Source organism: Cygnus atratus, chromosome 9, assembly GCF_013377495.2.
Source record: "Cygnus atratus isolate AKBS03 ecotype Queensland, Australia chromosome 9, CAtr_DNAZoo_HiC_assembly, whole genome shotgun sequence".
Taxonomy (NCBI): Eukaryota; Metazoa; Chordata; class Aves; order Anseriformes; family Anatidae; genus Cygnus; species Cygnus atratus.
Window position 1 is genome coordinate 4,905,332 of NC_066370.1, and position 24,565 is coordinate 4,929,896.

The 24,565-nt window shown below is 37.8% G+C and overlaps 1 protein-coding gene across 1 annotated transcript in view; it reads right to left on the bottom strand.

Moving 5' to 3' along the window:
• Positions 1 to 24,565, bottom strand: part of ACSL3 (acyl-CoA synthetase long chain family member 3) — a 48,973-nt gene that overhangs the window by 15,873 nt on the left and 8,535 nt on the right. The window contains exons 2-9 of the mRNA XM_050712583.1: positions 21,089 to 21,190; positions 17,064 to 17,485; positions 10,889 to 11,066; positions 5,076 to 5,185; positions 3,194 to 3,332; positions 1,328 to 1,478; positions 616 to 739; positions 253 to 324 (exon numbers count right to left, since the gene is read on the bottom strand). Coding sequence (XP_050568540.1) covers positions 253 to 324; positions 616 to 739; positions 1,328 to 1,478; positions 3,194 to 3,332; positions 5,076 to 5,185; positions 10,889 to 11,066; positions 17,064 to 17,414 — 1,125 coding nt within the window. The 5' untranslated portion in view covers positions 17,415 to 17,485; positions 21,089 to 21,190. The remainder of the gene's footprint in view (positions 1 to 252; positions 325 to 615; positions 740 to 1,327; positions 1,479 to 3,193; positions 3,333 to 5,075; positions 5,186 to 10,888; positions 11,067 to 17,063; positions 17,486 to 21,088; positions 21,191 to 24,565) is intronic.

Genomic DNA, 24,565 nt, shown 5'->3' on the forward strand with positions numbered 1-24,565 from the left:
TATCCACACACACTGCTTATTATGATGAACAGATTACTAAAGTGGCAGTCTAATCCGCACTGCTATTTAAACTTCTTCCAAGTTTGACACTCATGTGATGTATGTTTATCTTCAACATATAAATAAATACCAAATACATTATTTTAAGCCAACTTAAAAAATATTTTAAATGATCATTGCATTTATTTTACTGATAAAATTTGAATGATGAGTTTTATTTTTAACATGTTATATTATTCTTTAGTTACTTACAGGAACAGCTGCCATTAGTGTTGGTTTAAGTGTAGTAACATCACCTTTGCTTCCTTTCTTTATTTTAGAGGACTAAAATGAAGAACAAGTTTACTAGCAAACATATTCAAGACTTTTGACATAAGAAACAACATAACATAGCACATCTTCCAACCATTTTTATTTGAATTCTATTTTAAACAATTAACACTAACCCAGAGTATCAGTTATAACTCCCAATATCCTGTTTCATGAATTGTAGAAATGGAAATGTATTGCAATATCAAACAAATAAACACACCGTATATACATATATACGCAAACACACACAAATAAGATCTGACAAGTAATTTTCTACTACATGGGCTTATATCAACAACGTACCTGGTCAGCTAATGTCTGTGGTGAAGAGTAACCAATGCGGCATCCATGAGACAGACACACGAGTTCAGCACTCAGTTCCAGAACATGGGCAAGAGGCAAATAGCCAATATAGATGTCTTTTTCCCTGTAAAGAATTTTTAAGAAATAGGTTTATGCCACACCATTAGAGTCACTAAGCTAAATTTATACAAAGCTTACTGAAGAGCTAGAAAAGTAGAAGAATGCATTTGAGCTTATGAACGTATTTCAAATATGATGGACTTAGTTTCAAAATTCTTTTATTACATACTGTAGGTTTATGGCATGAATGAAGTGTGATGTTTTCTCATCCCAAGACAATTAACCGTGTGTTATGGTTGCAAAGGCAGCTCTGTGGACAAGATTAAAAACTGCACCAAACAGAAAGAAACCACAGAATTTAACACTAACCAAAGGAAGTACTGCTAAGGTAGCTTTCAACCACTTTACTGCAAGGCGGCCTCACAGGCTTTTGTGTCCCGGTCTTGCCCACATACAGAAGATGAGAGAGACAGCACATGGAGTAATCATGTCATTTAATGCAGTACTGGAAGATGCTCAGACATCAGTGCACAGTATGATGCGTCAAAGACAAAGCAACATACAACTGTTAATATTTTACACAATAATTCATCTAAAATTATATGCAGCTACCCAACTTCTTTATTTTTGTTAAGTAATTGTTGGTACATACCCCAGATTTGGGATCCTTTCAGCCATTCCAGTTATACCAGCAATTATGTTGCAATGGGAGATCATAACTCCTTTGGGAATTCCTGTGGATCCACTTGTGTACATGATCACTGCAATATCTGAGGGTACAGGCCTGGCCTGCTGTTTGTTCCCTGTAATTTTCATCAAAAAAGAGAATGTGACATGTGGAAAGCCTATCAGATTGGGAGATCTTACATGCTAACATATTATAGCATTTGTTCTAATATAACATGACTATTGACATTACATTTTGCTTTCATTTGAAAAGACTGTGGGCAAGCTTAAGTGCCTTCATAAAGAGCAGGGGCTTCTTTGTGTGAGCTGAGCAATACTTCCAGTGATTGCCCTAGCCTAGGAGACAGCTTGGTTCCTGTTACGTTTCCTGTATTCCTGCCGAAGACAGAAAAATGGGCAGGTCTTTGACTTCTCCAAAACGCCACTGAGCTCCATATGCTTACGAAGCTATGCTGCAATGGTTCCAAGCTGGCACAAGGCAAATCCCCATTTGCAAAGCTCCTTTGTCATGCACTTGCAGCAGAGAAGTAACACGCTGCCTCATCTAAGCGCTCACAGCAAGGCTCTGCTGGGCCAACATGACCTCCAATTTCTATAAATATTCAAGTTCAATAGCTTTACTAGGATTAAAGCATTTTTAAATACTTGCACTGAAAGCAAGAAAATATGAAAACAATTGCGTATACTCAGAGGAAAAACTGCATAATGTACAATACTTGTGGCAAAACACACACTGAATGAGAACAGTGAAAGCGTATTTCCCACTCACTGAACCCTGTCCATCCTGTGCAATGACGGCAGAGAGGAAACAACATAACAAGAACCTCATTGATTTAATGTAACAAGCAGAACATGCTTGACCATAAAAAATTTCTTGTAGTATTCCATAATTTATGAGTGGTTAACTCAACAAAGGTAACATTCCTTTATTGTATGCAATATTTGAAAGATTGGAGGAAGAAGGATTAGACACCTTGTTACATAGCAAATGCATTAAAAAGCCTCAAGGAGCTAATGGGTTGTAGCCATAATTTATTCTGTTGGTGTTTTCTTAAACAATTTTAAGAGTAAACAAAACTGGTACATCAAAAAGGGAAAACAATCTTTTTAAAAAATTGAGAGGTTATCATGTTGGCAGCACAACTGCCATTCCCCTAAACTTCAACAGCAGGCAGATTAAACACCCATCCCACTCCTAAAACAAAATTCATTGCAACATTCATGTGCCTTCAATGATTAGAAGACTCTGAAAACACAAAGAACAAGAACAAAATCAACTATTGAATATAATGAAACCTTAAGATACTAGATTTAGCAGCCCTTCAGAGCTAAGAGTAAAAATTTGTTGACAAGATAGTTAAAACACCTTCTGAAATTCTTTATTTCTAACCCTAAGAACGTTACATCATTTGGAAATAAATTTCAAGAAAATTTCATAGTAGATTGAGACTATCAGACTTACAATAACCGTGACCAAGTTCTACCCGGTTTAAATAGCTATTTTACATTTTGTTATTTGTGAATTTACCGGTAGTGTATTACTGATGCCTTTTGCTATAAAATGCAGAAGTATTTCCTCTGTGTGTTCTAAATAACCTGTTTTTAATTCATCTGATCATAAGAACGCATGCTAAATTTCTATCCTGGTCTAAATAGATATGCTAAAAATTATTCTCTGACATACATGACGCTTGTGGAGAAGACGTTTTTATTAAAAGCATTTTATCCACTGCATAATTTTCTGAGACGTGCAATTTTCCCAAATTTACTCAATAGGGTCAAAGTAGGACAATAATTTACATGATCCAAATGGAAAGAAAAGATAACCTACCAGCATCTGCCTTGGCACCCATGGCTTGCACGGAAGCCATAGTGTGAACAATGACACCCTTGGGAAACTCTGACCATGTTGTTGGTTTGCCGTCCACTGTAATAATATGTCGCAGCAGTGGAACTTGAGAAACAATTTCCTGTGGAAATTCAGACATCAATCATGAAATTTGTGCCAACAAGAACAAAAGAAATTTATCTATTACACACATTAAAAAAGACAAAATATTTGAACATTTACAATATCAGAGGATAAACCTATCTAGCTCAAATAGCTGCAAAGCTTGAAACTTTCCACATTTAGATATGTGGGATTAATTGAACTTTCCACCTAGAAGTCCAAATTATTTTCCATCCATTTACTAATCTGGGTCTTATTTCAAGAAAAGCCCACAGATAAGACTATAAAGATCAGAAGAGATAACTGACTTTACACTCTCATAGAACACTGAGAAGAAAAGGTCCTGGGCAGCTGGCGACACCGAGATCACGACAATACTTTGGTTACTCCTTGTCTACTATGCTGTTTAAAATAACCAACAGCAAGCAAAAATACATAAAATGATTACTTAAGCAATAGTTAAGTATTTCAAACAAAACCCAAGTTTTAAGACAGTTATCAAAGTTCCAGAGAAAGAAGATATAATTATCATCTCTAGCGGATGGAATTCATTCTCTTACAATGCACATTTATTTCAGCTTGCAGTACATATAGTCTAATAACTTGAGAGAAAAACATAAGGCTTGGAAAATTCTCTCTCAACATGCAGCAATATCGCAGAGCTTTTAATTAAACAACTCCTCTACGTGAAAGGTCTAGTTCCTCCAAAACACACTATGACTAGACTCATGCAGGTTTGTTTTTCCACCTCCGTATTCTACCTGGGTCAGTAGGGACAGTTGGAAAACAGTGGGTATCCTGCACTCCGAGCTTTGCCAAATAAACAGACCACCACAAAGTTACCACACATCACTTGTTTCATAGACCTCTTGGACTGGCAGAGACAACGCAGGGGTAAGTTACATAAATTGTAAGAATTGTAAGTGCTGCAGGCCTGTAGATGCCCTCGACAGTTAACCATGGAACAACTAATACACAATAATCAGCAGCTGACACTAACTCACTCATATGCTTAAAGACCTAAACCTCTGGAGAAAGGAGCAACTGGGTCTGAAAAGTTCTTATGAAACCAGTTAAGGAACTTCACTGATCATTTACAGCACTTTGGAGTTTGAAGCAAGGCATCTAAGTTTCTGCAGTCTCCCAATTGCCCAGAATCACAATTGGTTAAGGCATGAAATTAAAACCCTTAAGTACTCTTATCATGTTGTTGGGATTTATTTAACAGAAAATATTCAATTAAATACAAAATACATTTGGGGGGATTTTTTTTTTGGACTATACTAATGTTTGTTAAGCTTTCTCTGCACTAGAGAAGAGTTCTAACTCTCTGAGCATTCGTCTTTACATTTAAGAGCCATTCTCTCCTGGGAAAACGTCCAAGGAGTATGATCACTTTTAGCTATTCATATATAGTTCATACATTTTTCTGTTCTTCATATTTCCTTCAAACTGTTGATTTTACAGGCACTAAATCCACCCAGAAACCACAGAATTTCCTCGTAAAGGTGTTGTTCCAGGCAGGATTACAGCTCTTCAGTAGTGCAAATAGCTCATCTTGTTCTCAGAAGTCATTTGGGAGCTTAAAACCCAAAGTTAACTTTTTTTTTTCCTGTATATGAAGATAGATACAAAATTCTTGTTCTATAAGAACTGTCTGCACTACAGAAAGGCAATAAATCGTTGTTCATACAGCTACCAGGCCTTTTAACAATGATAAGATACACTGGAGAAAGGCACACAAATAAATAAGTTTTCTGACCTTCAATTTTGTTTGCATCAATTCTTTACTAGTAATGATGGTGGTCACCTCCGTTTCATTGAGCCCATGTACTATTGCTGCACCTCCTAGAGTAGCGTACAGAGTAACAACTGAAACAAAGAAAAAGAAAAGGTGAATCTTTGTTTTACACTTTCACATTCAGTTTTATAACAAAGGGCTGAGATTAACCTGTACTAAGTTAGGCAAAACAGTAAATCTATTTGTCAACTAACAGGAAGGTGCTGTAGTTTTGTACTTTAAAAATACACATTATGTGTATTTAAATACAGCATAATTTTCAGTTATTCACAGGGGTAACAAAGAACAAATATTGTATGTGTGACTGTTTGCTACTTTTCAAGCTCTAGTTTGTAGTATAAAACCACATTACCCTATGTAATTCTCTTCTAGATCTGCTCTCTCATCTCCATGTTTTTCACCATTTTAAAAGTACACATCTGTTCTCAATTTAATAAATACACTGTTTCACAGTCCTTTTGTACACAGGTAAGAAACAGTATTTATTTGACTTTTCAGAATTCATATGCTCTTGTCACTAGCCTCGTACAAAAGACTGCTAAGAAGAAATTATTAGACTATTGTTGTACATCTTATCGGCAGATTAGTTCTCTTACTTGGTAATAAATCTGTGACTATCATACTCTCCCATCTATTTAAAACAATAAAATTAAGGTTTAATCACCACAGTCACAGCATTGAACTGACATCATGAGAATACAGAATAGCAACGTAAGAAAACATTGAGGAGACTGACTATTAGAAAAACTACATTTCTGGTATTTAAGGGCAGCTCATTAGTGATAGAGTGTTAAACCACAGTTATTTCAGATTAACGATTTTAAAACCAGATTTCATTTCCTGCCATTTTTATGGGATCTGCGTGAGAAAAGAAAGGCAGAGGCTGGGGGGAAAAAAAAGGCAGCTCAGAAAGGAAGAGAGGTATTGCTCTCAAAAAAAAAAAAAGTGATTTCCTGTTTTCCAAGCAGAATGCTAAATAGGGGAATAGCACTTTACTACAGCTCACATCTTGAAAAATTTTAAAGATCAGATATCGCAATTACTGAGAATTACAACATCAGTGCTGGAGGTCCTATCACATTAAGTATCTGAATTTATTTAACTAAATTTAGCTGAAAACTTCAACATAGCAATAATTATTAGAACAAGACACCCTATTACAAATTAGGGCTGTACTGCAGCAGAAGATCAAACTCCATTGTATCCTGAGGATTTGAAATCCATGGGGTTATTAACTCAGTACAGCAGAGTAAGGAAGAACTCAGAAGCAGACATTTCTTACACAGAGAAGTAAATAGCTGACCTCTACTTATTTTTTCCTCCTTAAAACAGTCTATCATAGTTCAGAACTGTTGCAGGGCAAATGCACATGCACTGTGTTTTCTTTAATTTGGTGGGAGCAAAGTCCAGAAGAGTGCCTCTACTAGTTCCCACGAGCTCTCCCTACTTACTTCGGTGACCCCTGTTATATAAACATCTAGCAGAAATTCAGTTTCCCCAAGCCAACAAGCACAACCGAAACGCCACACTGCTTCGAAAGAAAAGTAGAATCTCCAAACTAACCATTTATATAATTAATTACTCATCAACAAAATAAATACATCAAAGACAACCTAGGGTTATGTGACAGAGAAAAGAAACAGACAGATATACCATTTATAAAATGGTGTCTGTCCACGAATGATGTCATGGAGAGGAAGAAACTGAGCAGCGACTGACCTGTGAAATTCTCACTTCTCCATATTAGCACCTAAAATTTTTTCCAGCACATCTGAAAATTGTTTAGGCATTAGCCCTCCCTTCCTTTTTGTCTTGAAGATATACCAAATCCCAAAGGGATTATCTTTTGTGCTTATCTTTACATATGCAATATTAAAAGCAAGTCTTAAATTCAAAACAAATTTCAATTTCTGCTACAGATATCACTCTTTTTTACTGTTTTTCCCTATTTTTCAACTAACAATCCCATTCTACCTCTGGCAAATGCAAGACTTACATGGTTTGATGATGAGAAATACTCTATGTTCCTGTTTGTTGTTTTTGCATCATTTGAAACTACTTTTTCTGTGTGAGTAATACACAACATAAAAATGACTTTCTCCATTTTAATTCTTAAATACAAAAGACACTCTCTCCAGCACCAGGTACAAAGCATGTGAACCTGTTCTGTTAGCAAGAATTTTGTGCATGTACCATCAGATTTAAAACATTTCATATTCAGAAAGTGTCACAGCACTACCAGAGCAGTTGCAGTTACCTGTTGCGATACCTGAAAACTGAAAAGTGTCAATACAGGCAATTTTGCAATGCCTTGCCACACTACTACTTCAACAAAAACTGAGTTTTACCATTCATTCAGCAAAACGACCGCATGAATGCTGCAGGGTAACACTATCACCTGCCAACACACAAGTCACAACTCCACATAAGGTGACATACAGCTCACATGCTAAATACCACGTCAGACAGCAGACAGTGTGCTGAAGCACGTCTCAACAAGGGAATTTAAAACATTAGCCCAACAAAACCAAAAGCATATGCATACCATTCTACACACGACATCCGTCCACTCACTATCTTAAATTTTTTCCCCAAATTACGAAGTCTTCCTAGTATTCGTAAACGTACTTCACTTCCAATGTTAGAATAACTGATGCAAGCCTTTTTATTTTATTCCCAGGACAGTCACTGAGAATCTAACATACCAAAAGTGCTAAAAGGGAACTGACACAGTGTACTAGAAGTGTAGTTACAAAGCAACACATTTGAGAACAGGCTGTGCAGATAAATCTCTGCTCTGGAAGGAAAATTAACAGCAGTCACTCAATGAAGAGAGGATCAAAATTATTGAATTTAGGTAGGAGGGCACCTGGGAAGATCACACAGTCCAACCACCTGCTCAAAAGAGGTCATTAGAGCAGGGTGCTCAGGCCTGTATCCACTCCAGTTTTGAGCATCTCCAGGGATGGAGATTTCACAATGCTGCTAGGCTCCTGTTCTGGTATTTAAGCATCCTCACAGGGAACAAGTTTTTCCTATTATCTAATCAAACATTTCTGTGTTTCAACTCATGTCTGTTGCCTCCTGTCTTATCAGGACACACCTTTGAGCAGAGTCTGGCTTCGCCCCCTGCATGTTCCCATTATGTAGATTTATTTAGTCAGCACTAAGATCTCAACTCACTTGTCTTAATGCTGAGCAGACCCTTTCTATCAGCCTCTCCTCATACGTCATGTTTTCCAACCCCTTCATCACCCTGGCAGCCCTCCACTGGACTCATTCCAGCACATCATTGTCTTTCTTCTACAGGGAAGCCCCAAACCGGACACAGCACTCTGGATCTGGTCTCAGCAGTGTTCAAACAGAAGGGAAGGCTCACTTCCCTGAACCTACTTGCTACACTTGTGCTACCACTGCCCAGGATGCCAATGGCGTTCACTGCAAACACGCACGACGTGCTCATGTTTCATTCACTGTCCACAGGGACCTGCAGGTCCTTTTCTGCAAGCTGCTCTCCTCCCAGCTTTGTCCCAGCCTGTACTGGTGCATGCTGTTATTTTAGTACAGGTGCAGGAATTTGTAGTTGCCTGTGTTGAACTTGATGAAGTTCCTGTCAGCCCACTTCTCCAGCCAGCAAGGTCCCTCTTCAATAAAGGCATTAAACAACAATGGTCTCATCATCAATCCCAAAAGGCTGGCAGCTAACTCTGTACTGCTGATCATAGGCTTTTCAGCTAATGGCCCAAGGAATTCTCCATCCATCATATCATCTACTCATCCAGTCTTTATCTCTCTAGTTAGCTGAGCAGACGCTATAGGAGACCGTACCAGAGACCTTGCTAAAGTCACAGTATAAAACATCCACTCTTCCCCCTTGCCCAGAGAGACAGTCATCTCATCACAAAAGGCAAAGAGACAGATGTGGAAAAGGTACGGGCTACCATAGCTTATCCTGTAAACAACCTGACCCTTAAAGCTGAGGGGATAATACAGCATAAGGGAATACACAAAATAACCATACAGAACTGCATGTAAACTGCTATATAGTCATAACTCTATGGCTTATCAAGCAAATGGTTAGAGCAGAGAGGGATCATTTTAGATACAATTCTGCTAGGTTTGCTTCCAAAATCTGTGTGATATACATCTTCAGTGTAGGTTGGTAGTAAACCAGAAGTTTCTGCACATCTGACTTTGGTTGCTGGTTCTTAGTAAAGAAGATTAAACATGGTATGGGCCAGGAGAGGCCAAAGCCCACAAGGAACAGCAGCTTTTATGGTGTCCTTTGTGGAAATAAGGAATGCTCCCCTGAGAATGCCCCCACCACAGGCCTGCAATTATGTGGATGGCATATTAAGGCATGGCGATGAAATGGACATTAGAAAATAACGCCTATACCAAGCCAAGATCAGCACTCGATGGGTTTCTTCGCAAGAAACTTAGGTCTAGAGCTCCTGCACATATCCTTGTGCCTATGCTCAGGCTAGGTTAGGGCACACAACAGGCTTTCTGCCTTGGCTGAGATGCATCTTCAACACCACCGTGGCCCCCCACATGAGTCACGTGAGAGCGGAGCAGCCTGGATTTACATCTGTCTCTGTGCCGCGCTGCGAAGTGAAGCTGTGTGAGGACAGCTCCAGCCACAACGCCCTGTCCTGCTGCCCTTCAAAAGGTACCTCCAGCACAGCCTGCAACCAGCCCGCGTACACGTCCAGCACCAAACTGCCAGGAAAGCACCTTCTCCTCCTTGAACTGAATCTGCATTGCCCCACTCTTAGTGGTCTCAGCAATGAAATCCCAGAGGGCTAAAGGATCAGTAACTAGAAGTTAGACTGTCACTAGACAGAAGAGCCCAGAAGACATCTCTCTTACAGTCACTGCGTGAGAAAATAAGGAGCATCGTCCAGCTCAGAGAGCTGAGTCTCAGACCACTGCCAGGGTTAAGGATCCAGTTACTGTGCAATTAAACCACATACTATCAATGAGAGTGAGACTGACTTTAAATAGCTCACCAAAGCTAAACATAGGACAGCAAAGTGTCTGAAGCAGCAAGCAGGACTCGAGGCCATTCTCAAACAAAGTCTCAGATTAGCATTCAAGTAATATTAGAATTCAGTAAATGACAAAATGGACTACGAGAAAGTCAAGAGGCAGAAAGAAGAAAAAGCAAAATGAAAAAAAAGTTATCAGGCTCTGCTTAAGGTATGAATTAAGGAGTGTCTTATAGCTCGGTAGATGAGTTACTAAGCAAATTTTTAATCAGAAAGAGCTCTCTGAAGTAAGTTCATGACTTACTCATTCCTTTTCACTTTTTAGAGTTAACGTGATTAACTAAAATCAAAATTGAAGAACTGACAAAATGCCCAGTTAAAATAAAACTTACAGGCACAGATGAAGGTTTGACGTCAACTCCTTAAATTGAGTCAACGCATTCATGTGTGATTTTTGTTTGTTTGTTTTTAGGAACTTGGGAATCTGTACTGATTTGAGATTAGAAGAAAACAAACCTCTCTCAGAAGTTCATTGAACACGATGTATTTACTGAAACCACACTCCAGCTGCAAACACATACAGGTTTCCCCATTTAGTAAAGCAACTACCAAGTACACAGTTTCTACCTTATGCAGTTGTGTGGGTTTGTTTTTAATTTTTAAGTGTTCTATATAAACATCATATAAACTTGTATTAGTGTGTAAGGTGAAGAAAAAGGTTTATTTTCAGATTGTACTGTTAGGTTAAAAGACATCAAAATCTTAGGAAAGCCTCATACTTACGCTGGTAGTTGCACATGAAGCAGGCTTGTGCTGCAATCATCCACTCAGCTCTAGTCTCACAGAAGATAGCAATGTTGGTCTTTGGTTGCTGACCCAACACTGCTAAGCCATTTCCAAAATTAACAGCTTTAACGTATACATCTTCATATGAAAGCCAGGTGTATTTGCCAAGGATGACCTAATAAGGATAATAAATTCAACTTAGAAAACAAAAAGCCTTAGCATATGTCCTACTTCATCTTTATCCACATGAATAAACCACAGATGTTTGAAGTAAAAGTTGTTTGAATTATAACACCAGTTTATTCAATATAATGTTCTTCCCCAAGATTACAGGGGCTGTGGAAGTTCCAATACAAATACTGTGACATCTCTATGCACGTTACCACCTTTGTTGCTGTTTTCACAATAGGAGAACACCCTATTCCCACTGTGTCTTACGCAGATATGATACTTAGGTGTTAATCTGATGAAAAACTCCAAGGAAACTGGAATTCAGAAAGCACTGGATCAATGGGTTCTCGGTCAGAAATTGTGAAATTCCCTTCCTTCCCTTTGTTTGTTCTGAAACTAATGTCGGGAGAAGAGTAATCTTCTTGCCATTTTTTACTGCTAAACAAAAGTGGGACAGCAGACTGGACAGGAAATTACTGGCAAATATCAGCACTGAAAAGCCATGTGGAAAAAGTTAAGCAATCTCATTTTTCTTCATCACAGGAATGCTGTTGCACAGGAAAATTGGATATGAATTTACAGTTCACTATCTAACAGGTTTCTGTGTGTACACTTGCACCTTACGGTACCATTTTCTCAAAGAGCGACGTGTTATTTTGAGGATATCCTAGAAATTTTCACATACAGATGCACTACAAAATAGTTTGCACTGAAAATTCAAAGTCTAAATGATTATACCTTACCCATCCAGTTATACAAGCACCCTGACAATTTTGAAACATATCATTTTGATTGGTCAATTGTTTCAGACCTTTCCTTTCACTACAATGCATTAATAAAAAAAAGACAACAACAAAAAAAAGAAAACTTCTCCCTCATCACCCTGTTCTGTTTTCCAGATTTAATTTTTCAAATTTAACTACATTTTGAAGTTGTAGGCTATAAAATCTAACTTTTCTGACATCTCTAATAAGGCTGTATTTCCAAACTTCCTAACAAAATGGATTTGAAAATCTCTCTCAAACTTTAATAGAACTGAAAAATAAATTCTAATAGAATTCTTTTATCAAAACACTTTTCCACACTGCTGATGTTTACCTGTGAATAACCGAGTTGTACTCACTACAGCCTTGTTGCATATTGTTCATTAACATACATGTTCTGCAAGACAACGCTTTCTTAACTCAGGATAGGCATAGAGGAAGATGCTTGGAAATTTCACAAGTGTTTTCATTAGAAAATATCATTTATCAAAACGGGAAAACTATATTTGCCATCAACAGCAATACTCAGCGATTCCACCAAAAAATAAACACATCTCACATGGATTATCTGCTCAGGATTTCCTGTTTTATTTACAGAAAGTTTGCTTCACCAGCAAGCAGGCTGTTCAAGAGCCCAAAACCTTAAGGTCACTGCCAATTCCTCTGCTGTACCTGGTAGAGAACCACAGCAGAGATGCTGCCTGGTCACATGCAACACCACGGACAGTACCTGGGTACCGACACCGACTCGCTGGTAGGATACCAAGGAGGACCTAGGACTTCATCCGGTTGACACACTAAGGTAGTTCTGGTGTGGAAATATTTTAATGTTTCCAAAAAAAATATTGCACATTTTCCAGTCCATTAAAACTTCAGTTATTTCAAATTCTAATTTCAATTTGGGGCATTTTTCCCCCAGACTCAGTATTTTTGACAGACTTGCAAATTCTCGATAAAACTCTTCAGTTTCCACCACCTTACACTACTTACAGAATGGTATCAGAAGGCCTTACTGCTGCTTTCCTTTCTTAAGGCATTAAACAATCCACAGAAAAGGCCTAACAAATTGGAAGCTACATTTCTGAAGAACGCTGATGTGTGGCCTTTTCCGATCAGGCTATGTTGACGTCTACCTTTGCTGCTGCTTTCCATGTATTGAAATTCTCATGTCCTCTATCCCCTCCCTATTACGTATTCATATACTGCCTCTATCCGTATGCCCCTTTCTTCTGGGCATCCCCATACGCTTCCTTTGAGGAATATAGAGCAGGTTTTGTTTTCTCTCACCCTTACATTTGAGTACTGGTCTCCAAATGCATCTCTCTTCTTGGCCCTTCCCTCAGCAGTTTTCCATAAATATTTTTTCCATGTACAGTTTTTACTGTAAACAGCTGTTAAGACTGATGGTAAGCACCATAATCTTTTGAGTGTTCACACACATGCTTTATTTTACAGCTTTCAGAACTTCTTCCTGCTTGATAACGACTTACACATGTAAAGAAAATAACGGTCCAAGAGTTTGCAAGAGAAGGGCCCAAGAAGCCAAGATTATTCGTAACCGATTAAACAGACATATAAAACCAAGCATTAAATCAGAAGCAACAGAACCTTTGAATGTTTTCTTAGAAATAGCATATTAATAGAAAAATACTGCCCTCTAGTGCACTCAGTTTTTAAACGCACTTAGCTGCAAGTTATTAAAATATTTAAATTTTATACTTCAGTGCACTGGACAATATTATTAAATATCAGTACTGTGTTAATATTTGGAAAGCTGTCAAACTATTAAAGAATAAATTATTGCTACAAGATTAACATTTTTTTTAACCTGGACTTTAGGGCAACTGTATTCACATCCTTAGTGTGAAAGTGTCACAAAACGTTCTCAAAGAAACAGCAGGTGCATGGAGAGTCACAGAGCTACCCAACCTCAGCCACCATTCACAATCTTCTGAAGAGTAGCTTATAAGGCTCAAAGAATCTCAGCTACAATTTGAAATCCACTGATCCCAAGTTAAACATAGTTCCTTGTAGAAAAATTTATTAAAAATGCAAAAAGAGGTTGTTTGCAATGTCTACTTTTGGCCTTATTTTACATGAAAACATGGATTGCTACTGAACACTTCTGGGGGAAAAAAAAACACCCTAAAGTATTATTTACATAAAAGCACCCTATGTTTTTCATCATCATTAACTACCCTTGTACTGCTCAACGACCTGTCATGGCAAGAACCTTCTTGCAGCCCCACAGCAGATTTCAATACCAGCTAACCTTAGCATCATTTCTTACAAGGAACAATGTTGCTACCTTGCTGCTCATCTCCCTCTTTCCAGATTTTTTATGAAAGTGTTAAAGAGCACAAATTTCACATTATGAAACTCCTGCCACCATAAGCACCAGGTAACTACCCTCATGCTTTATTTCCTGCCTTTGTTTGCACTTACTAGACCAGGACAAGGCTATGAAACAGCAGGCTCTTTAACCTCTTTGGTGACATTCTTTGCAAATATTTTGTGGACATCAAAGTACACCACCTCAACTGGACCACTCCTGCTCATGTGCTTACTGTTTCAAAAGAGCCTGGCAGGTTTTAGAAGCATCCCTTTCTCCTACCAAAATCATGTCTTCTTTTCGACACTGTGTCTTATTTACTACGTTTCCACTAATGCTGTTCTTGATTACCAATCCTTTCCAAAAAGAAAAAAAGCAACAAACAAAAGTAAACAAATGAAAAAAGACACCTCCAGAAAACTATGAAAATAGAGCAGAAATCTACAAGCAAAGCAAAATCCACATACCAACATATATGAAATCAAGCACATGACAACGAAACCTATAGCTAAGGTCATACAAAATAATCAACCAGCAGAATAAAGTTCATCTATGGGTATCAAAAAAAATTTTTAAACTTATGAACTCCGCACTTCTTTCTCAAATTCTTACATCTTAACTCAAGGATTTTATCCTGACTTGAATACATACTTTATGAAATTAATAGTAGATTATTTCATCCCAACATTAAAACATTTTTTATGAAATTTATATTAGGTATGCTGTCAAATCTTTGTATTAAGGACACCATAGAAGGAAACAGAAACACTGACTACATAGGAAAATTTATAAAACGCAAAGCACACAGAAGAAAACGTTTTTGTTGTTTTTTTAATTAATGTCTATGAATTTCTGATTTTTTGGCCAGTAAAAACGAGTAACTCTTACAAACAAGATCACAAAAATTCAAGAAATTACAGATTATCACAGATACCATTGCTCTCAGAAGATATTACAGTAGTACATGATCTTAAAGATGTTAAATATCTAGCTTTAAATAATTTTTGCTAGTGTGAGTTACTAAGTGTGAATACACGTAGTTCTTCTAAGAATCAGAAGCTCACTTTCAGGGGATATTTATTTACCCAAATAATTTCTCATTAATTAGGCTAATCTAACTCTGTGCAATTTGCACATCTGAAAGACACCTTCTAATAGATTATGCAATTCAGTACACAGATCCACGATCTACATTGAGATCTGCCACTGACTTGCAGATGACCTCAGAAAAATGTATCAATCATTCCCACCACTCCGTTCGATTTCTGGAATGGAATAAATAAATAGCAAGTTTTGCAACTCCTATAAGATATACAAATTATATGCATTACACATAAGAATTAAGAACTGTCATGTACCTTTTCAAAAACTTGCACCAAATAAACCTTAGTCTTTGCCCTCACTAAAGGGAACCAAGCAGTAACAAAGGTATATGGTATGAAAGACAAAATTCAAAGGAAAATAACCCTAACATTCAGAAACAAAGGCACCTTGTGAAATTTTCATGTTTACTCACTTGCTAAAGCATGCTATGAGATATTAAGAAACACTGTATTCCTAATGCAAAAATAAAATAATAGAAAAGTAAAGTTACGTGATTTTGCCACAACCTGGAACAGCATACTGCTAGGGCAAGCATGGTAACTGACCATAATGAACTGTTGTGTCAAGCTTAGATAGAATTACCTAGCTTAAGTAATTTCTGAGCCTAAAAACAAGTAATTTAAGTAGGTCAACAACAACATTCTTCAACTTTCCACTATTCGGAATGAATTGCTTGCATAATGGGAAAGGCTAAAACTCCTAAGTTCTTAAGTCTTATGCTACTAATTATATTTGAAGAACAGAGCACAGATCACCCGCAGCCAAAATTCTGATCTGTGCTCAGAAGCCCAGTTTGCACAACATGAACTTCTTTCTGTTTCTTTACAGGGCAATGAAGTAAGAAAACATGCATCAAACCAGACTGTAGGTTAAACAGCATTTACCTCTTAGTTAATTTTAACCCTAATGATTGAGAGGAAGTTTCACTAACAAAGCTTCTGGAAAGATTTTAACATAACTAAATTTTGCCAGTCATTGAGATATAAACCAAATTCTACTTTAAGCATTAATCTCCTATATCAGAATTAAAATTAGCATTGTTTAAAGAATCCTTTATTATATAATTTTTTCTTCTACAGGAAAACTAATCTGAACCAAGAATTGTCTTAAGAGCATGTAGTTAACTTCCTATACAGAAGCAAAGAACCTGAACACTCATTTTGCACATATATGTTTACGGTACCTTGACTTGCTTCTTCAGGCAAAACTATATTTTTAAATGCCTCTGAACAAACATGAATCAGCAACCAACAACACAGGCCTGAACTTAAAAGGCTACAAAAACCTCAGTCCCTCCAAACAACAAAGTTTTATACTGAAATTGCATCTCCCTCCCCACACTATGATTACAGATTAGCAGAGTAGTTGGGTAAAACTGTAAATGCTTAATTTATAATTAAGTTCACTGAAAAGGCACATCTGAGTATAAAGCATCTATTAATTTTCTCTATTATATCTAATATAGTTCAGAATAATACAAAGGGAAACCTTTTTTATTCACCTAAAATAGAAACTTTAAAGCCTCTTACATCATCTGCTAAATCCTTTTTTAAAAAAAAACATTTGTGCTTTTTTTTTTTTTTTGGCTGAAACTATAACAAAGGATACCTACTCAAGAATGCAAAAAGAAGTTTTAGATTTATTTTATGGGAATTAGATAACTTAATTCTTTCCACAACTACATAATCTAAGTAGAGAAACTTTCTTTTTTCCACACAATTTGCTTTGCTGGGCTAGAACTGTTGCAACAGAAAGCAAACACTTTGAAAAAAGATCTTGAAGGCAGACAGCAAAAACTCACCTTTTTAAAAACCTTTCCTGACGGTTGGATTTCATCTTCCTCTTTCAGGATTTCACGTGTTCCCAAGAGCTTTTTGTCCTTAAATTTCGTTTTAGCATACTTAAAAACTTTGTCGAGTGTATCACACCCAGGATATAAAACTGAAGCTAAGCAATGTAGACTGTTAACAGACCTGTACGCACCCCCAGGTTTGTTATTCACAGGTTTAGCTTTAACCTGCTTGGCTTTTGCTATAGCCTGCCTTGATCCTGAAAATATGTACCATGGAATGTACGTTACAACTGAGTACACCAAGATTATAAAGTTTATAAACTGCAGAAGAATGGGGTTGATGTTATGCTGCAACTTCATTTTGGCGGCCTCTGAAGGTTACAAGGGAGAGTCTGACAACATGGATCAATCAGACAAGGATCCAAAAAGACCTGGGGAAAAAAAAAAGAAAAATTTAGCAGTAAACTCTACATACATTAGGGGGAAGGGAGGTATTTTCAGACATGTTATTACAATCCACATCAGAAGTAGGCCTTTTTATGCAGAAATCAGGCTAAAAGTCTTAATCCTTAACACAAACATCACAAGACACCCATACATGAGGAAACATTTCCATTCTCATTTAACAGACTGCAGTACTGATTAGTATTTTTCTTTTGATACTGTACAACACAAATACAGAATTGTTAAGGAATTCAAGGACTTGGGGTTTTAATTAAATTACACATATCACAAAACATTATGAGATAAATATACACCATTCACATTTTCAAAAGATTCTCTCCAATCACACCAGAACTCCTATATGCCTATCTTAACTAGCGATCTGCATGTCCTTCAACTGTAAACAATCAACCTCCATACAAGCCCTAAAAAAAAAAATATATATATATAATGCTACCATTCTATAAATGGGAACCCTACTCACTAAGTATGTTCAAATGCTTTCCAAGCATCATGCAGATTGGGACACCTACCTAAGAATATTCCATTCCTAGGGACTTTCCATTAGTTGCAAGATTTCAGACTTGCTACTTGTATGCAATCAACACTTTTTTTTTCCAAACATAACTAAACATGATAATAAATTAAATAATAGTTCATAAATTCTGGAAAATGTTTTTTAAAAATTCCCCCAAATCCTAGCAACCACAGTATGAAGAGATTGTGCAACTTTTTCCAGTGTCCTTAACAATACCAGTACTACTTTTACTTTTTTTTTTAGTATCATTTATCACATCTAACAAACATGATGATTCAACTTCCTAATGTGTTCTACTGCGGAGGAAAGAAATTATCTAAACAAAAGATCCACACAATCAAAAAAATAATTAAAATCATTATGGGAAATCAGGGGCAATTGTCATAATGGCTGAAGATGAATTTCTGCAACAGTGAATGAGCTACCAGTTACAAAAGTAATCGTTTTGCACATAAAAGCAAAACAAACAGTCTGACTATAAATATATTTAGTTAACTGTTCAAAGGTATTGATACAACTACATTAAGTGCAATAACATAAACCAAAAAACTAATACTGTTGGATATGTAAGATGCACAAATTTGTTTGTTTTTTCCCTAAATGAAGTTTTCATTCATAAAATACAATGCCAATACTGTATCATTTCTGGTGATGTCTTAGAACATTCACTGAGTTTGAAAATGCTTAAAAAAAAAGAAAAAATAATGCTTATCTATGATTCAGTAATGGAAAGAAAACTTGCTTCATTATGAATCTTAGTTTTGTAGGTCCTTTTTTTTAAAGGAATCAATCCAATATCCTCCATTCGTAAGATAGGATTAATTCTATCTTTCTCTAAATTAATTTCTTAGAATGCCAGCAAAAATACTTCAATGTCAACTTCTTCCCTAACAAGCTACTGTAACCTCATCACTAACGTTTCTTCATTGTAGGCAGTACAGCACCCAGACAATATATACTTAAAGCACGGGAGCTCTTCATAGCAGAGACTTAAGGGATCAAGCAGCAGCAGGGCAAAGGGATTTAAAACCAAAAATGGAACAATGCATATATTTTAATTTTCAGATCAAAGGCAAAACAAGTGATGACATAAAAAAACACTTAAGTAGGCTAAAGGGCAAATTCAGTAATCGTTTGAAGAGACTTATGTTCTTAGGCTGTCACTGAAGGATACTTAATGGAAATAATCATGTGCCAGCCAATAAGCTACTGAAGTCCAGAAAAATTATGTTGCTGTTGATGGCAGCATAGAATGTGATGTTTTAAAGCAGAATCCAGAGTTCACCAGACAAACGTTCACCTGTTTTACAGAAAGGTATGCATTGTACTATAAACTTGACTGGCCCAGCTCAAGGAAAGGAAGAGAAGACAAGTTTTTTCTTTTCTCCTTATAAAGCTGGAGAAGTTCTTTGTGTCTACAAAGTAGAAGAAGAGTTTAACCACCGTGACAAGCAAAAATGAAAACAACTGACTTAATACCTTTTGGACAATTCTTCTCCAAAGAAATTCCCTGACAAATAAACAGGCCTGTCCCCGAACATTCCCAGTAGGTTTCATAACTTTTAGGGAAGCACCGAGACCTTCTAGAATAACAGCTTGCCATTTAATTTTGCACATCTTCCAACAGCTTTATTCCTGCCTCAGAATAAGAAAGGTAACTTCTTCACTCTTTCTGGGGAAAAAATAAATACACCAAGGTCTGATCTTAAGATCTCTTTTCTGACTTAACTGAAGCCTTGTACACAAAAAAACAAAAAGGAAATTATTTCTTTGAATTGCAAGTCATAAATTGTGCCAACCTGCTATTTCATAAAGGCTGCACTGCAACCACAGGTCTGAGGAATGCTCCAACAGGGCAGGTGAAGATGAACTACTTGGGAATGTCACTCTGGTTCAGAAAAATCAAGCGTCCAGCACAGAAACCAGCTCTAGAACTCAATTCTGATAAACCTTCATTACCCTAAGTTGCTAATTATTGCAGTTTCTCCTTCATTAAGTTGAGGCTATTACAAGTAACTTATTTCAAACAGATTCTTTTAAAAATTAACCCTTGTGAAAAAGTATTTTTCCACTTCAAATACTCTCTATCTATAAAAAAAAAAAAAGTATCTTTTGCAAATACGGTTTCTTGCCCTATGGGCCAAGTAAGACTCAGTTTTCCTCTCTTTATAATATTCTAAGATTTGTTTGAAGATATCCTTGAAGTTACAACTTGCGGTCAATCTATTATTACACCTACTTTTGATCATAAAGAGAGGGTAAGTAAACCCAACATTTGGGGGTAGGGAATGGAAGGCAGAGAAGAATGGAATCCTAAATAGTTTTAGTAAGTATTGGCTAGTTTATTTCATTGTAACAAAGTCCACTGCCTTTATAATACCTGAGTTTTGTTCTTGGGTAACTCCCATTTAGTCACTGACAAATAAAAATACAAGATACACGTGAAAACATAACTTTAAGTTAGCGGTCCACTCTGCAGAGTAGCTGTAAACATCCAGGTTCTTAAATAACATGCATGCATTCTGGTTTCATGCAACAGTGTTGGGGGGTTTGAGGCATTGGTTTTCAAGCCCTGACCAGTGATGCAAGAAAAGCTGGCAGATTAAATCCTGGAGGAAAGAGCTGCTAATTTATGCAAAAGCACTTTTACAGAAAAGGTGTGGAAGCAAATGTTTCTGCACATGCATAACAGCTGTTCTGGTTTTATGTAATTCTGTTTCACAAAGCAGTCACCAAACAGCAGAGTAAGGCCATGTTTTGTTTTGTTTTTTCCTGTTATTGTTGTTTTTTTTCCAACAGCAAGGAGAAAAGGCAACCTGCACACTCATTGAAGAGTTTGGGGCAGTAAACAGGCAGTGCTCAGGACTGATCCTGCTTAATGCATAATCAGTGATTTGGCCTGATATACTTCTTACACTAATACTGTCACACCCTTTAGTTTTAGGGGCTAACTTTTGTTAAACGAAAGATAAAATCCTTACAGGAATGTGTTTACTAATTGACCTGCTTACATTAATTACAATAAAATCATGAATTAACAAGAAAAGAAAACCTTATGCAACTTCTCATTGTGGCAGGTACAGGTACAACAGCTGATACAAGGTGCTCCCGTCTCAGTTTACTCAACAGGTGCTGTCACAGGCAACTGCAAAATCTAAAAATGGAAAATCCCAATTAAATATGGCAATTGCAAAACACATCCTCTGCTCTTTCACTTGGCTTTTGTAATAAATAAGTAAGTAAATCTAAACTATATCCAAGTTAAAATCTGTTACAACACCCAGAAGATAGTCACGGTTCGTAGTCAAGCACGGTATATTCAGGGTAGCTAGAACTGTCAGATTTGGCAGCCTGTGCCACTCGTCTCCCTGACAAACTCCAGTTCTCTGGTGCCTCTCACTGTAACACTGATTCCACCATTTTGGGTGGAAAAAAATATACCTGTCCTTGTGTAACTATGTATAAAATACATTTCAGCATTAGTAATAAATATTCCTGGAAGATTACATAAAACAGTAATCATCCCATGCATTGACTTTGCTCTACTATACATCAAGGCTTTATTATTTATCACCCTTTGTGGAAACAAGTCACACTTAAAAACCTGTGCCAGCAATTCACATTTAAATACACGGCAAATGGAAACACTTAATAATCTTTTCCAGAAGACAGTTTGGTGGACAGACTAGTTGGTGCTTGAGGTAAGCTCCCAAGGTGCTCCCACCCAACTCCTGCAATTCCTCGACCTACGCCATTTCCCATGACCAAACTCACACCCCAGGGTTCCAAGACCCCACTCAAGAACACTTCAGTCAATGTTTTAATGTCACAGGAGCATACACAAAATTTCTCACATCAGTGAATCTCACAGACAGAAACTGATTTGTTAATATTCACAGAAAGGATAAAAAAGGGTTTGCGACAGGGTTTGGCTTTACTGGACAAAATATCGGAGTATCTGCATGTATTGTCTGACACCTTGGTTAAAAAACTAACTCAAGACAATATAACAAAGCACATAATACAGAACTTAAGCTGCATTAGAAGTTAGCCTCTGCTAGTTTCCATATGAACTTTAAACATTTCTTAGCTAGCATTCAGCAAGCACACTTTTTATTTTTACAAGAAGTTCTAAAAGAAATTACAATTACTCATTTATAAATATTAATGTACTTGTCTGTGCAGAAGAAAATGAAATATGCAAAAGTAGCTAGCAGCCTCTATTTCACCAGGAAATTCCCTTCAATATGAAGCGAGATATATCCTGAGGTAATGAATGTTGTCAGGAAAAAAAATTGTAACATATACCAATGTGAGTGGAATATCCATTTTGCAAGATAACTTTAAGACAGTGATATTTGAAACAGATGTTCCTTGCAGCTACAGCAAGAGTGTTTTTGCACATTTCTTAAGAGGAAACAGAGAGGATGGAAATCCCTGAGAGCTCCAAGGCACGGTGGAAGGGAAGAGCTGGGTCCTGAGAAGTGCTGGTGCCCCGCACTCCTGCCCCTTCCTGAGCAGCCCCACCTGGCCCCACAGGGCTTGCCAAGCCAAAGGCCTTTCATTGAACCATTAGGGTTGGAAAAGACCTCCAAGATCATCTGGTCCAACCATCACCCTAATACCAATGTCACCCACTAAACCATGTCCCTAAGCACCACGTCCAACCTTCCCTTGAACACCGCCAGGGACGGTGACGCCACCACCTCCCTGGGCAACCCGTTCCAACGCCTGATTGTTCCTTCTGAGAAGGAACGTCTCCACATTTCCGACATAAACCTCGTTGGCACAACTTGGACTCTAGTCCTATCACCAGTTACCTGTGAGAAGAGGCTGACCCCCAGCTCCCCACAGCTTCCTTTCCAGGTACCTGTAGAGAGCAGTAAGGTCTGACCTGAGCCTCCTCTTCCCCAGATTAAACATCCCCAGTTCCCTCAGCTGCTCAAAGGATGGTGCAGCCCTGCCAGCCTCACCACTACTCTGATCTCCCAAGGCTTCGCTGCCCTTACCACCATGCGTGTTGTGGCCTGCGCCTGGTTCAGCAGGAAGGGCTGTAGCGGGAGAGCAGAGCTGACACTACAACTTTCTCTTAGAAAGACATGGGATTTATATAGCAAGTGTGGGGAATAACCGTGCTCCACGAGCACATCCAGGCTGATTTTAAACTGCCTCGCTCAGGCGCCCCTGTTGCCTTCAGCTCTGCCACCCGCCTCTCGCACAAGCGCAGGCAAATACCCCAATTCTCACAACTTCCAGCGGCTCTGCCTGGCACTACAAACACGAGCAGGCAGATTCCCCAAGCCACCTAAACACCCCCAGGAAGGCTCAAACATACACAAATCCACAATAACTTCCACTCCTGCTGGCAGCACAGGCAGGACATAGGAATCATTTGGGCCCAAACAGAGGCCACAGAAGACACACCGGCCATGGCCTGGGATGAAACAGCTCCCAGGAAAAGCATCCAACAGGCTGCCGGGGCAGCCAAGGTTGCTCATGAGGGTAGGGTTCTGATGCGGCTCAAGCAGATTTAACGCTGGGCTGCTAATGAAAACAGCCCGTTTGTTTGCAAAATCCAGCTCTCTGCCTCCATTGTACCGACACACTAGCGCCTGTGTGGCCAGGAACGAGTCAGATTAGCTTGCTGATCCAGTTTAAACCTTCTCGTCAGTGCAGAAGGGTGGATTTTCCTTTTTATCACTTTGATGCTTGCTTGAGCCTAGGGTGAGTCACTGCAGGAACCTAAGTCAACAGAAAATTAATACTGCAGAAAAAGTTAATTCAGGAGCAATACTTGAACAGGCACTCCTAAAGCTACTGTTACCTAAGATGCATTAATAACCTTTGAAGATATTAAAAACAGCTGATAAAAACAACTACACTGTAGTTGTGCATCTTAGGAATGTTCCTATTCAAAACATTTTAAAGCTAATTATTTCATGGATTGACAAATATATCTTCTACTAATAAGAGAAATTAAAAACAGGTAACAACTGTTGTCAGCAAACACAAAAGTACTCCCCAGAAAGTTGCCGACACTGCTACTCCTACTACAGAGGAAAAGCAGAGGTATAAACACACTTACTCAAAGCCATTCAACCAAGTAATGGCTAACCCAGGAACACAACCAGTGCTGCAACTACATCTCTGACTCCTTTTCCTCCCACTACGTAATATTGCTTCATAGGAAAAAAGTGTCTTATTCATTTCAGACACTTTTGATTCATCAGATATTGTCAATACATTGGTTTTATCCCGTCTCATAAGCAGTTATTACAGCATTTAAGAGATGTATTTAATGCCACACAAAACTAATGCTTTCACTTCTGTGTCAGAGAAAAATAAATTTAATGGGCAGTGTACCTTACTACTGCTGAAGATCTCAAAGTAACTTTGGTATCTGCACGTTAGCTGCCAGAAAGAAACACAAATACCCGTTTCCCAAGTACACTATTATATTTTTAAAACACTATGAATTATACATGGAGGAGCAGTTAAACAAGGACACCAATATCACTACACATAGAGT